The sequence below is a fragment of the Physeter macrocephalus genome, chromosome 2, assembly GCF_002837175.3.
Source record: "Physeter macrocephalus isolate SW-GA chromosome 2, ASM283717v5, whole genome shotgun sequence".
In the NCBI taxonomy this organism is placed as follows: Eukaryota; Metazoa; Chordata; class Mammalia; order Artiodactyla; family Physeteridae; genus Physeter; species Physeter macrocephalus.
The window spans coordinates 66,208,404-66,222,510 of record NC_041215.1 but is presented as its reverse complement, the minus strand read 5'-3'; the positions used below and the strand labels follow the sequence as shown (position 1 = coordinate 66,222,510).

The following is a 14,107-nucleotide window of genomic DNA, read 5'->3' as shown; positions in this document are numbered from 1 at the left end:
CTCAGTGGCCATGGCTCACGGGCCCAGCCGCTCCGCGGCATGTGGGATCTTCCCGGACCGTGGCACGAACCCGTGTCCCCTGCATCGGCAGGCGGACTCTCAACCACTGCACCACCAGGGAAGCCCTCATATTTTATTAAATTTACTTTTAAGCAAACTACACAATCCTTGGCCAATGTTTTGCAAGTGGATTTTGCTTCTCCTCCTTTTGACTGAAAGAACTTTCTTAAACTAAATATCAGTGCTCCTGTTCTCAATGTTTATTTGAAAACTTCTGTTCATTTTAGAGTCATGTTTCTACTGTATCCCTTTTATTCCATCTAGCATTTTGGTATTTGCAGCGAAAAGCTTTTTGAAACAATATTTGCATCTATCTCAAATAAATACTTCAGTTCACACAGCTTTCAGTATAAAGTTCTGACTTTAAAGAATTCAGATGTTATTTTCACAAATATCTATACTCCAGTTATATTTCCTTCTCTTAAAAATAGCTAATGTCATTTTCCCAGAAAGGATCAGAGCTTCTTTATTGATAATTTCTTGAATTTCCTTTCAATCTTGAACAAGTTTTACCATAAAGTGTTTATGGGAAAACAATGCAGATTTCATCATAAAGACCTAATCAAGAATAGATAAGGGCTCTGAAGTTTTAGGATTTGCAAGTTGGAATCATGCCATTCAAATTCATCTTAGAAATATATCGCCGTATAGATAAAATAAGAATATAATGTTTTAATGGATTTTGTTTTCAGCATCTACAGAGGTGGGTTGTGACGCTGTCTGGGAGAAGGATCTCAATTCACACATTTGCTACCAATTCAACCTGCTTTCCTCCCTCTCCTGGAGCGAAGCACACTCTTCATGCCAGATGCAAGGAGGTGCTTTATTAAGTATTGCAGATGAGACTGAAGAAAATTTCGTAAGGAGTAAGTAGGTGGATGATGCACATTGATGTTGGTACAATTAAAATGATTGGTGTTTACAGTTATGTCCATGTATGCCAAGATACCTTCTGGAAAAAAAAGGTCCCTTGGAAAATATATTTCTGTTATTAACATGGCCCAAACTCACACCCAGAATTTTGACCTGAACCCTGGGCCATTCCATTTGACACCTGGCCGTGCCTCTCTTATTTTCTCCCCCCCTGGAAAAGAGAAGTTGAGGCTACAGCAAGGGACCCAGGAGAATTTTCAGCTGCAACAAGGGCATAGGGAGACTTCTAAACTTAAGTCCGAATTCCTGCTTTTCTGGGGAGCTTAGCCATTCCGTTTCCATTTATAAATAATTAAGCTGTTTACTAATTAAGCAAAATCTTACCTGTCAGTCACTGTGTATAGTAGGGTTTCCAGTGGATGCCAAAGAACTTAAAATTTAATTGGAAAAGCAAAAGCACACACATGTTAACTAACGCTGTAAAGTAATAACATAAACTGTCAAAAGACTGCTAAGGAGCTGGGTCTGATCTATTTCACCTCTCACCTAAACTCTCTTTTTACTTCTCTTTAATAGATTAAATGTGTTTGTAGATGTGTACATGCAGCATTTAAAAATCTTTCTGAGACATTTGCAAGTGTCACAAAATTAGTCACTTTCATTAAAAGTTTGATGCTTTTTTCCAAATTATATTGCACATGTTTCTTCTAGAATAACAATAATAAAATTATTCTAGGATAATTTAAAAAGTTCAAGTATACAGAAAGAAAACCAAAGGAAAAACTCTCATAGTTCCACAATCCAGAGATAACCATGTTTCTTCTGCAAAAAAAAACCATACAAATGCATGCATAATCCATAGTATCTATGAAAAATGATATTGAATAAAAAGATGAGGCAGTTGTTGCACACAGGTTAGGAACAGGGACCAAAGAGCCACCTGCATGGGTCTGAATCCCACCTCCATCACTTACTAGCAGTGCTAAAGAAGTAACTTAACCTCTCTGTGCCTCAACTTCCCCCCTCTATCAAATGGAAATAATAACAATACCTACTTTTTGGTGGTGAGAATTACATGTTATAGAACAGGTGAAAATTTAGAAAAGTGCCTGGCACACAAAACAAACACTCAGTATGTGTTAAACATTTAACAGCAACTATGCACACAGTTTAGTAACATGCTTATGTTATTTACCTGCATAGAATGAACATCTGTCCATGTCTATAAATATAGATCTACATCATAGTTTTTAATGGTTACATAGCGATACAGGTTAGAGATAATATATTTAGCTAATCTCCAAATATTAGATAGGGATAGGTAGATAAAATTCTTTATTTTGTTTTTATTTACTTATTTGTTGCTATGTAAAACCATCCCTCACATACCTTTGTGCATAGATCCCCGATTATTTCTCTCTAAGTTTGTAGAAGTGGATTCACTGGGTGGAAGAGGAAGCACATTTTAAGGCTTTTGAAAGTCATTAATAACTTCTAGAAGGATTGTAACAAATGCATGAACAGTATATGTCTGCCCCTTTCCCCACAGACTTGCAAAAGTGGGAAATTATCACTGAAACTGATCTTGAGTGAGTCATATTGCAGGAAAACACCCATTTCCAAAATCATTATTAGCCTGTAATGGTATTTATAGAAAATTTTGTGCACCATTTAGGAATTACAATTGTTATCTATTTTGACTGCTGGGATCTTTAATAAGAGGGTTTGGACTTATCAGACTTGAATAAAGATTAAAGGAATAAAATATGTCAGAGACTTTGACTTAAATACCACAATTTTATAATTAGATTTCGGGGATTGTTTAGATTGGGAAAACAGAAGAGTATTCATAAAGACAGAAGCTTGTTCTGACCAAGGTATTTTTTAATGTTGAGAATAGTCTACTGTTTCTTGTTAATCGCTGATGAACATTAACTATGGTATAAGGAATTATCTAAACTGCAGCAAAGGCCAGGAAATAGCCAAAGGAATTTAAGTTTGCATTTATTATTATAGAATTGTGAGCCAATTTACTTGTAAAGCTAAATAGACTATTTTTGTACTTTTAAACACAGATTAGAAATTATACAATGATTTTTTTATATGTACTGTTAAAACAGTCACACAGAGGGTATTCAAAATAACTCTAAGGTAAGAATAATTAATACTTAAATATTTTAAGTAGATTACTTGAAAGCAGCACTTGGTACTTACCCCGATATGAAATGTGGAAATTTCTCCATCTTGTCAATCCATCTTCCATTCTGCCTTCTGTCTTGATGACACCAGTTAGATGATTTAATCAAATGGTGCTATTGGAAGGACTAACCAAATAGACATTAGGAAGAGACTTGTGTTTATGCCCCAGAAACTTGGAAAGTCAGGGCCCATGAATGTTATGCTCTTTCTGTCCAGTGATTTCAGGGATCTCAAAATTATAAAGCACCTTTTTCTCTTTCCTTAAAGGTTTAGCTTCTTCCAGTTTTCCACTGTTGTTTCAAAATACCCAATAACAGAAGGTGCTGCAGCCTTGTGATATGAATGCACTAATCTTTACAACCTTGGTGACCATACAATCGATCATCCAAACTGAGACCCTTTGAAGAGTAAAAGGTTCTGCCATCAATACTTATTCTGGAACTACCAGCATAAGCCATGAATTTTCCAGGCAAACGGGGACATAGTCACCTATGTCACCCTATTTTTAAATAGTCACCCTATTTATAACTCTTATCTGTCAGGGTCTCAGTCTCAGGCAGGGCCTCTGCATCTGGCTCAGAATAAATTGGGTTCTGAAGCAGATGAATCATAAGGGATCAATGCTCTCCTTTATAGATTAGAAGATTCAATGGCAACATTTGAAAGTGTCACAAAATTAGTTACTTTCACTAAAGTCTCTGACACTGTTTTTTCCCCAAATATTACAGCACGCGTGGTACATGTTTGTTCTAGAGTAATTTTTTTTTTTTTTTTTTTTGTGGTACGCGGGCCTCTCACTGTTGTGGCCTCTCCCGTTGCGGAGCACAGGCTCCGGACACGCAGGCTCAGCGGCCATGGCTCACGGGCCCAGCCGCTCCGCGGCATGTGGGATCTTCCCGGACCGGGGCACGAACCTGCGTCCCCTGCATCGGCAGGCAGACTCTCAACCACTGCGCCACCAGGGAAGCCCTAGAGTAATTTTTTAAAGTTCAGGTGCACAAAAAGGAAAACCAAAGAAAAATTTCCCCTAATTCTACAATTTTGATAAGCATATTTTTCTACACAAGCATGTCAAGGCACATGTTTCTACAGAGCATTGATAACAAAATTGGAATTGAATTAAAACAGGAGGAGCCGAGGCACAGTGGTTAGGAGAAGGCGCCTACAGAAAACTTTCTCCCACACCAAGCTGAAGAAGCATTTCCACTGCTCATGGCCCCAACCTACTATGTTTTTTTTAACATCTTTATTGGAGTATAATTGCTTTACAATGGTGTGTTAGTTTCTGCTTTATAACACAGTGAATCAGCTATACATATACATATATCCCCATATCTCTTCCCTCTTGCATCTCCCTCCTACCCTCCCTATCCCACCCCTCTAGGTGGTCACAAAGCACCGAGCTGATCTCCCTGTGCTATGCGGCTGCTTCCCACTAGCTATCTATTTTACATTTGGTAGTGTATGTATAGCCATGCCCCTCTCTCACTTTGTATTAGCTTACCCTTCCACCTCCCCATGTCCTCAAGTCCATTCTCTAGTAGCTCTGCATCTTTATTCCCGTCCTGCCCCTAGGTTATCCATGACCTTTTTTTCTCCCACCGTCCCTATCCCACCCCTCTCGTGGTCACAAAGCACAGAGGTGATCTCCCTGTGCTATGCGGCAGCTTCCCACTAGCTATCTAATTTACATTTGGTAGTGCATATATGTCCCTGCCACTCTCTCACTTCGTCACAGCTTACCCTTCCCCCTCCCCATGTCCTCAAGTCCATGCTCTAGTAGGTCTGTGTTTTATTCCTGTCCTACCACTAATCTCTTCATGACATTTTTTTTTCTTAGATTCCATATATATGTGTTAGCATACGGTATTTGTTTTTCTCCTTCTGACTTACTTCACTCTGTATGACAGACTCCAGGTCTATCCACCTCATTACAAATAACTCAGTTTCATTTCTTTTTATGGCTGAGTAATATTCCATTGTATATATGTGCCACATCTTCTTTATCCATTCCTCTGTTGATGGACACTTAGGTTGCTTCCATGTCCTGGCTATTGTAAATAGAGCTGCAATGAACATTTTGGTACATGACTCTTTTTGAATTATGGTTTTCTCAGGGTATATGCCCAGTAGTGGGATTGTTGGGTCGTATGGTAGTTCTATTTTTAGTCTTTTAAGGAACTCTCCACACTGTTCTCCATAATGGCTGTATCAATTTACATTCCCACCAACAGTGTATGAGGGTTCCCTTTTCTCCACACCCTCTCCAGCATTTATTGTTTGTAAATTTTTTGATGATGGCCATTCTGACTGGTGTGAGATGATATCTCATTGTAGTTTTGATTTGCATTTCTCTAATGATTAATGATGTTGAGCATTCTTTCATGTATTTGTTGGTAATCTGTATATCTTCTTTGGAGAAATGTCTATTTAGGTCTTCTGCCCATTTTTGGATTGGCCAACCTGCTATTGATCCCTCTACATACTCTGGTCCCTTGGATTATGCTCTCCTCTTGGCCAGACAACCCCCATTGGCTCTCGACTGGACAGCCCTTACCCCATTTCTTTAGTATACTTTAACTTTGAGGGCTTGCCTCCCGACACTAACAACACTTAATATGTCTTCCCCTTCCTAGCCAGTCCCCTAAGGAAAAAGTCCTCTAAATTGTTCAATTTTTTAACTGTGAAATATTTCAAGAGTATTGACAAGTGTAAACATTACGGCTCTGCACACACATACCCATTATAGAGATTTAATAGCATTTCTTCCTATTCCTCTTTCTCAGGGCCTGAGGTAGCCTGAGCTCAGCGTACTTGAGTCCTGAGCCTCCAGATTAAGGCCACCAGACACAAGTGGCAAAAAAAAGGAAGACAGGGGGCTTCCCTGGTGGCGCAGTGGTTGGGGGCCCGCCTGCCGATGCAGGGGACGCGGGTTCGTGCCCCGGTCCGGGAGGGTCCCACGTGCCGCGGAGCGGCTGGGCCCGTGAGCCATGGCCGCTGAGACTGCACGTCTGGAGCCTGTGCTCCGCAACGGGAGAGGCCACAGCAGTGAGAGGCCTGCGTAATGCAAAAAAAAAAAAAAAGAGGAAGACAGAGGGACACTTTGTAGGACTGGCCCTGGGCACTTCCTCCTTCCCCCTCTAAAACCCTCAAGTGGGTAAAAGCTCACACAGGTCAGATGGTCTCAGATTTGTAACCATGAACTCTTGATGGATTGACGACCGTTGAGAGGCAGCATTCCTGTATGCTTAGATTAAGCACTTCATAGTTGCTGTCAGTGAGCCTTTAGGAGACTACCATGTTTCTCAGGCTGGCTTTTTCTACTCTGAAGCACCAGGGTGGGGTTTAGTAGCACTTAAACTCTTTTCTGCCATTGATGAAGTTAATTTATGACTCCATGCCCCAGGAACAGGAAAACAAGAAAGACGTGTAACATTGATTTTTTTTTTTGAAGCTCCGTATTTCTCTTATTTCAGAGCACTTTGGCAGTGAAGCAGTGGAAGTATGGATAGGTCTGAATCAGCTAGATGAAAATGCTGGTTGGCAGTGGTCTGATAGAACACCACTCAACTATCTGAACTGGAACCCAGGTACCTGCAGCGTTTTGTTTACCTTCAACAGGTGGCATCGTCCCATAGCCTAAAATAGCAATATTTCCCACATATATATACAACGTGTTATTGTGAAAGTGGCTTATAAACATTTTTAAAGCCTGATTGAATATTCTATAAGGCATGCTTTTCCAAACGAGAAAATGGAGGCCGAGAAGGTAAGCCAAGGTTGCAAGAGGATTTGGGTCAAAACCAAGATTCTAGTCAGTTGTTTTAAAAATAGCAACAGAGATAAGCAACTAAATCCAGAAGTAGATGTTTATGTACAGATCATTTTCGTATATTTTTTCCCACTCTCTCCTAGTCAATTTCCTCTCTCTTCAGTTAACCTTTGCCCTCCGAAGATATGATCAATTACTGTCTTACATCAGTATGTCTCGCATAAAAAAAAGGAAAATTGGTTTTTCTTATGGATTCTAAGTCAATTACATTAACTGTGTAATACGACACACTCACATTCTGTTTAAATGTGTTGTTTAAAAGATTGTTATAGTTGAACCTTGAATAACTAGAAAATATAATGAAGTACGATTGCATTTTGTGAAAAAAAAATAGCAACAGATTGCAAAATATCTCTCTACCTTAAAACAATAAAATCAGCTGTTGCTATCTTTGGGAAATCATTTCATTGTCATGCCTGGATTTCAACTGCAAAATCATAAATATAATATCTTATAGGATTTACTACATATGCCAAGGAGAAGGGCTGTCTCCTTGATGCTAAAACTACATTTCAATATATATTGAACGAACTGCTTTTGCTTCTAACATTAAGTACACACACATTGTATTTTCAGAAATAAATTTTGAGCCATTTGTTGAATATCACTGTGGAACTTATAATGCATTTATGTCAAATGCCTGGAGAAGTCGGGATTGTGAGTCCACTTTGCCTTACATATGTAAAAAATATCTAAACCATACTGATCACGAAGTAGTTGGTAAGTGTTTTTATTTTAAGCTGTTTTTATGAGTTGCTTACTTGTCCTCTCAATATATTCAAAGTCCTTTATTTTTTGCTAATAATTTATAATTTAAACTTAGCTAAGGCTAGTTTTTATATGAATAAAAATGTGTAACAAGATAAGATCTGTTATTCCAAAGGCACCACGAATTTAATAAATGCATTTAGGTTTTTACTAAAAACTAAAGCAAAATAACCTAAGTATAGAGAACATTTCCTCCCTCTCTTTTTAAAAACTTTGCTTTCTTATTCATTCTGCCTTAGAAAAACAAGATATGCTTCACTTTCTATTCTAGTTGAGTTTTATTTATGGTTACCCTAGAAATTAAACATATGAATTAGATAATAGTTTTATAAAATTCTTTACTTCATTGATCTCCTATCATACTCTATATCTCTTATTAGTAATACTTCCTCCTTGAAATAACAAACAAAACTTTTAGGTGTACCTAAGACTTAAATACCACATAATTACAATCTAGTACCTGAAGCTCAGTTATTTCTATTCTTAAGATTTATTACTTCTTCTTAGTTTCTATGGAATTAATGTCTGAACTCAGGAAGTAGAGATTAAAAACATAACCATTTTTAAAGAATCATTACCAGCATAATTAGAAACAACTCTACATTTAAAATAATAATCTGAATTATCTTTCTAAAATATTATCCCTTACAGTTAAGCTTTTTTATTTTATTTTATTTTTTATAGATTTATTTATTTTTTGGCTGTGTTGGGTCTTCGTTGCTATGCACGGGGTTTCTCAAGTTGCGGCGAGCAGGGGCTACTCTTCATCGACGTGCGTGGGCTTCTCATTGCTGTGGCTTCTCTTGTTGTGGAGCACGGGCACGCGGGCTTCAGTAGTTGTGGCTTGCGGGCTCTAGAGCGCAGGCTCAGTAGTTGTGGCTCACGGGCTTAGTTGCTCCGCGGCATGTGGGATCTTCCAGGACCCATATCCCTTGCATTGGTAGGCAGATTCTTAACCACTGCACCACCAGGGAAGTCCCCAATTAAGCTTTTCAATTTACGATATTGTGTTAGTTTCAGGTGTACAGCAAAGTGATTTAGTTGTGTGTGTATATATATATATATATATTCTTTTTCAGATTCTTTTCCATTATAGGTATGACAAGATACTGAATATAGTTCCCTGTGCTATACAGTAGGTCCTTGCTGTTTATCTATTTTACATATAGTAGTGTGTATCTGTTAATCCCAAACTTCTAATTTATCTCCCCCCTTTCCCCTTTGATACCCATAAGTTTGTTTTCAATGTCTGTGAGTCTATTTCTATTTTTCTTTTTTTTTTTTTTTTTGTGGTACGCGGGCCTCTCACTGTTGTGGTCTCTTCTGTTGCGGAGCACAGGCTCCAGATGCACAGGCTCAGTGGCCATGGCTCATGGGCCCAGCCGCTCCGCGGCATGTGGGTTCCTCCCGGACTGGGGCACAAACCGGTGTCCCCTGCATGGGCAGGCGGACTCTCAACAACTGGCCACCAGGGAAGCCCTATTTCTCTTTTATAAATAAGTTCATTTGTATCATTTTTTTAGATTCCACACATAAGTGATATCCTATGATATTTGTCTTTGTCTGACTTACTTCATTTAGTATGATAATCTCTAGGTCCATTTATGTTGCTACAAATGGCATTATCTCATTCTTTTTTATGGCTGAGTAGTACTCCATTGTATATATGTACCATATCTTCTTTATCCATTCATGTGTCGATGGACATTTAGGTTGCTTCCATATCTTGACTACTGTAAATAGTGCTGCTATGAACATTGGGATGAATGTATCTTTTTGAATTAGAGTTTTCGTCTTTTCTGGAGTTTTCAGAAGTGGTATTGCAGGATCATATGGTAACTCTATTTTCGGCTTTTTAAGGAACCTCCTTACTGTTCTCTATAATGGTTGTACCAATTTACGTTCCTGCCAACAGTGTAGGAGGTTTCCCTTTTCTCCACACCCTCTTACAATTAAGCTTTAAGTTTTATTTTCCTTTAAGTAGCTAAGCCTAAAGATATTGTAGAATATGGGGGTGAAGAGAAGAAGCATCTCATCATTTTTTTTTTCATTTTACTGGGGAAACCCTTTATTCTTTGGCCTGCCCCTTTGTTCTTCGAGATAACCTTCTCTCTGACCCTCCCTCGTTTAATCACCGCCGCATAAAGGAATTCCCGCTCCCCTCCCCGCACATTGTCCCGCCGGTGGGGAAATCCTTCCCCGGGGCCAAAGTAGGAGGCACAGAGGGCAACTGCACCCACGGCAGCTTTTGACCCCGATACACGGTGGCAGGGAGGCGGCGCTGACGGTGGCTGTATATTTCCTGCTGCTTCTCCCCCCGACCTCTTCCGTTTCTTGCTCCTCCATCGAGACGGCCTCATCATTTTTTTACGTAGAGATTTTTTCATTATGTCAAGAATGTGCTGACATTGCTATCACTGTTATTGTCCTGTCCCTCCCTCTTTTCCTTTCATTGTCCTGCCTCAATTTCTTCTGTCTTCATTTTTTTTTCTTATGCCCTCCTGCACTGCCTCCTGCTATCCTTCTTTTCTTCAATTTTATTTGCTCTCCTGATCTATTAATTGAGGTCAGAAGACAGAAATGATGGCAGCTAAGTTTGTTTGGATTATTTGCTGTTGTTTCAAGTCCAACAAATACTTTTGATGATCTAGTCCAGTGTCTTCCAACTGTGCATCCAGGGTCCCCAGGTTCCTTCCTTATCTCCACCCTTGCGTCAATCAGAGAAGTTCCTCTTTTATCTTACCTCTAGAGTGAAGTTTAGTGTTCATTTTTTTAAGGGGTTCTGTGACTGTGTTTTTAGGTTGATATTATCTATCTATCTAAATGTTCTAACATTCATCCACTGTGATTCTAATAGCTGTCAGAGTCCTAGAAGCGATTTTAAAAGAATGTCTTGTTTCCCAAATTAGCAGTGAAGTTGTTTCTAACTAAGTTAGTGCTTAAGGGAGGCACCCAGTTGTGGTTAATAAAATAAAGTAAAAATGCTGTCATCAGGCTGGGGGCAAGCTCCTGGAAGAGGAGAGCCAAAGTTGGCATGCACACAGCTGCCTTCCCTGCCAGTGTTAAAGCATCGTGGCATTATTTTGCTGTAAGTCGAACCCAGAGTCCATATGAACCCAGAGGGACATCAGAGGCACTCAGCCTGACCCCCAAAATAAAAGCTATCATCTCTGCTCTAGATAAAGTGGCCAGAATTTCAGATTCTTTTCAGCTGAAAATAACTATCTACCCCCCCCACCTAATACTGTATATAAAATCCTTTAAAAAGCATTTAAATTGTGCTCCATACTACTCCTTTTTTCGTGTAAAATGGTTTTTTTAAATGAATAGCTCTAAATGCTAAATTTTATATCTAGCCCTGACTCTCACTTTGGTTGTATGACCTTTATCAAGTCTCCTTAACCTCTTTGTGCCTTAGATAGCTCTTCTGGAAAATGAAGCACTGAGATCCATTAGATCCTAGATCCAGATCATAGATGGGATCCTTTTCAAGTCTGAAGATCTAGAATGCTATGATCTATATCTTATTGTATCATATGCTTCTGTTTTTCAAATTTAAAAAATAATCATATATTAATGGTGATTTATATTGGGAGTAATAAGTAATGTTAAAACAATTGTGGAAAGTAACTTCATTTTCTGTTAATTCAAAAAGAAAACGATGCTTGGAAATATTATGCTACCCACTGTGAGCCTGGCTGGAATCCCCACAATCGTAATTGCTATAAACTTCAGAAAGAGAAAAAGACCTGGAATGAAGCTTTGCATTCTTGCCAGTCCAATAACAGTGCATTAATAGACATAGATTCGTTAGCAGAAGTGGAGTTTCTTGTAACCCTCCTTGGAGACGGTGAGTGCCAAGTGTCTTTGGTTTAAGAAGTATGAAATATAATGTGGTAACTCTCTTCATTAGTGAAGTTGAAAAGAAATTAAGCTATTTAAAATTGATTCTTTATGGCACATGTATCTGAAATTTCCAAATAATATCCAGGAGTGAAAATTCACTGAATTTTTACAAAATACATATTCAGAAACTTTGTAACATCTCATAGATGCCAGATATATTACATGTTTTCATTTCTGGGGTGTTTTTTTTAAGGGGGAAAGGTCATTTCCTGAAACTTCTAATTTAAAAAACCTGAACCTGTAATTTAGCATAAGGGGCACTAGATAGCAGTAATGTGCTGTGGCCATGTAATCCAAGCAATAAAGGAAATTCCTTACAAAAATGATTATATTTAAATAACTTTAGCCAGTGAAAATGGGTAATGTGTTTGGTGTGGTGTTTTTCAAGCTGTGTAGCATGTTCAGGGGTTCCAAGCTCTGAGGCCTCCACCCAGCTTTACCCACCAGTGCAGACCTGCCCCTACCTATGTCATATATGGACATAGAATTCTGCTGGAAAACATTGAAATCATTGACTGAGAGTAAATCTTTTTTTAGTGGAAACATCCAGCGTCTACTCTATTTCAATGTTAGGTTTTAGTTTGGAGTGAAAACAAAACTCCTTCTGTCATTGTTCCTCACCCTTCGCATTTGGGATTGAAAGAATCCTGTGGCCGCCTCTGTGTCAGCGGGGCACTGGAACACTCTCCCAGCCATCGAGGGTCTTTTCACCCTACCTAGACTGGCAAGCTTTATTTTATTTACTTTTCCAGCAACCCCACTGCTCCTATTCAATGCTTCTAAGAATTTCTGCTCCTTTTTTTTTCCTAGCCAAAAGAAAAAGTAAAGCTAGACATCATTAAAAAGTTTTTTCCTAAGTGCCTTTTCTAAATTCGATTGACCTTCCTATTTTTCCTTTTTAGAGGTAGAAGAAAAACCAGACTTTTCAGATCTACTTTCCATACTGTAGCACGAACTAACTAGAGTCCCGGCAATCTGACTTGCTTAAGCTTTGTCCTTGCCCTGGCTTTCACTGACACTCTGCCTCACTTATAGGGCCTATATTGAGCAGATCTGGATAGATTAAGGGGGGAAAGGTTTAAGCAGGTATTTTATACCAAAACTTAAACAGGTTTCATTCCAAGAAGAAACAAAGAAGGAATCACATGCAAAGTGGTATATATTGGTACTAGCCCCTCTGTGTTATCACCTTTGCAGACACTAGGATTCTTGTAAGTAATTTACGTTTATCTCTTGCAGAAAATGCATCAGAAACATGGATTGGTTTGAGCAACAATAAAATTCCAGTTTCCTTTGAATGGTCTGATGGCTCCTCAGTCATCTTTACTAATTGGCACACACATGAGCCCCAAATTTTTCCAAATAGAAGCCAGCTATGTGTCTCAGCAGAGCAATCTGTAAGTTGATTCATTTGTTCAATGCTCACTTTGCTGGACTTGTACTGAGGGCCACCTGTGCCAGGGACTTGGGCTGTGGCAGAGACCAAGACAGGCACAGTGCCTGCTCCTCCTGGGGCTTCCACACTAAGCAGTAAAACATATACACACTAAAAACACATGGTAATTATAGTTGTGATGATAGCTCTGAGGACATGTCATTGTTTTATCTTTCAAGGATGTCACAAATCCATGCAGTTACAATGATAGCGCTCAGGCAGTGTCTCAGGGTCACACTTGCAGGGGAACAATGACCTCTCCAAATGTTTTGGGTGTTACTCTGCTGAAAACCACTATAGTTTATTCTACAGTATTTGATGCTTTATTGGTTCATTAGTTTTGATATAATTAAGGTGACCTTAGTTTCCTATTGACATTCTCCTTTTTTATTTGACAGACATGGGTATTTCACTTAGCATATTCACAAAGCAGGAGCCAACATTTGGACAGAGAAATTGTTTTTAAGAGAGTGAGGATAGGTATTAATATTATTGGATGTGTTAGGACAATGCTGCTGTAAGTGTGGTATTTTGTGGCCCCTTTTTAGCAACTCAGTAGCTCCTTAAATAGTAGATGTATAAAAAGTAACACTTATTACCCTGAAGTTGAACTCAATATGAATGTAATTATTATAATTAACTAGCTACCTAAACATGGTTGATACCTCAATTTGAATCTGAGAGGTTGGTAACCATTCATCTGTCCATCCAATAGTTACTAAGCAACTACAGTGTGCCTGACAATATCCTATAACTGGATGATTTGCTGGAGACTCCATGGGGATGGGCTACAAGACTGCTCTTACAGGTGAAGGTGTCAACCTCCTACATAGTATGTTTCTGACAGTCATGGAAGAGCTCTCTACTCACCTAAAACCCTGCATGCCTGAGATACCTAAATTTTGAATTTGAATTGTGTGAAAATTTGAATTGTGTGGTTTTAGCGTAAAGGTCTGGTTTGTGTTAAAATAAAAAATCCTTTGGGAGGATAAAATTTTAATCAGTTAGCAGTTATTGTATTTCATCATTAATGA

General features: G+C 38.8%; 1 protein-coding gene across 2 annotated transcripts in view; it reads left to right on the top strand.

The window, feature by feature from the left end:
- Window positions 1–14,107, top strand: part of PLA2R1 (phospholipase A2 receptor 1) — a 117,394-nt gene that overhangs the window by 26,811 nt on the left and 76,476 nt on the right. For both annotated transcript variants that reach the window (XM_007127393.4, XM_007127392.4), the window contains exons 4-8: window positions 753–926; window positions 6,609–6,722; window positions 7,541–7,684; window positions 11,388–11,582; window positions 12,878–13,035. In XM_007127393.4, coding sequence (XP_007127455.2) covers window positions 753–926; window positions 6,609–6,722; window positions 7,541–7,684; window positions 11,388–11,582; window positions 12,878–13,035 — 785 coding nt within the window. The remainder of the gene's footprint in view (window positions 1–752; window positions 927–6,608; window positions 6,723–7,540; window positions 7,685–11,387; window positions 11,583–12,877; window positions 13,036–14,107) is intronic.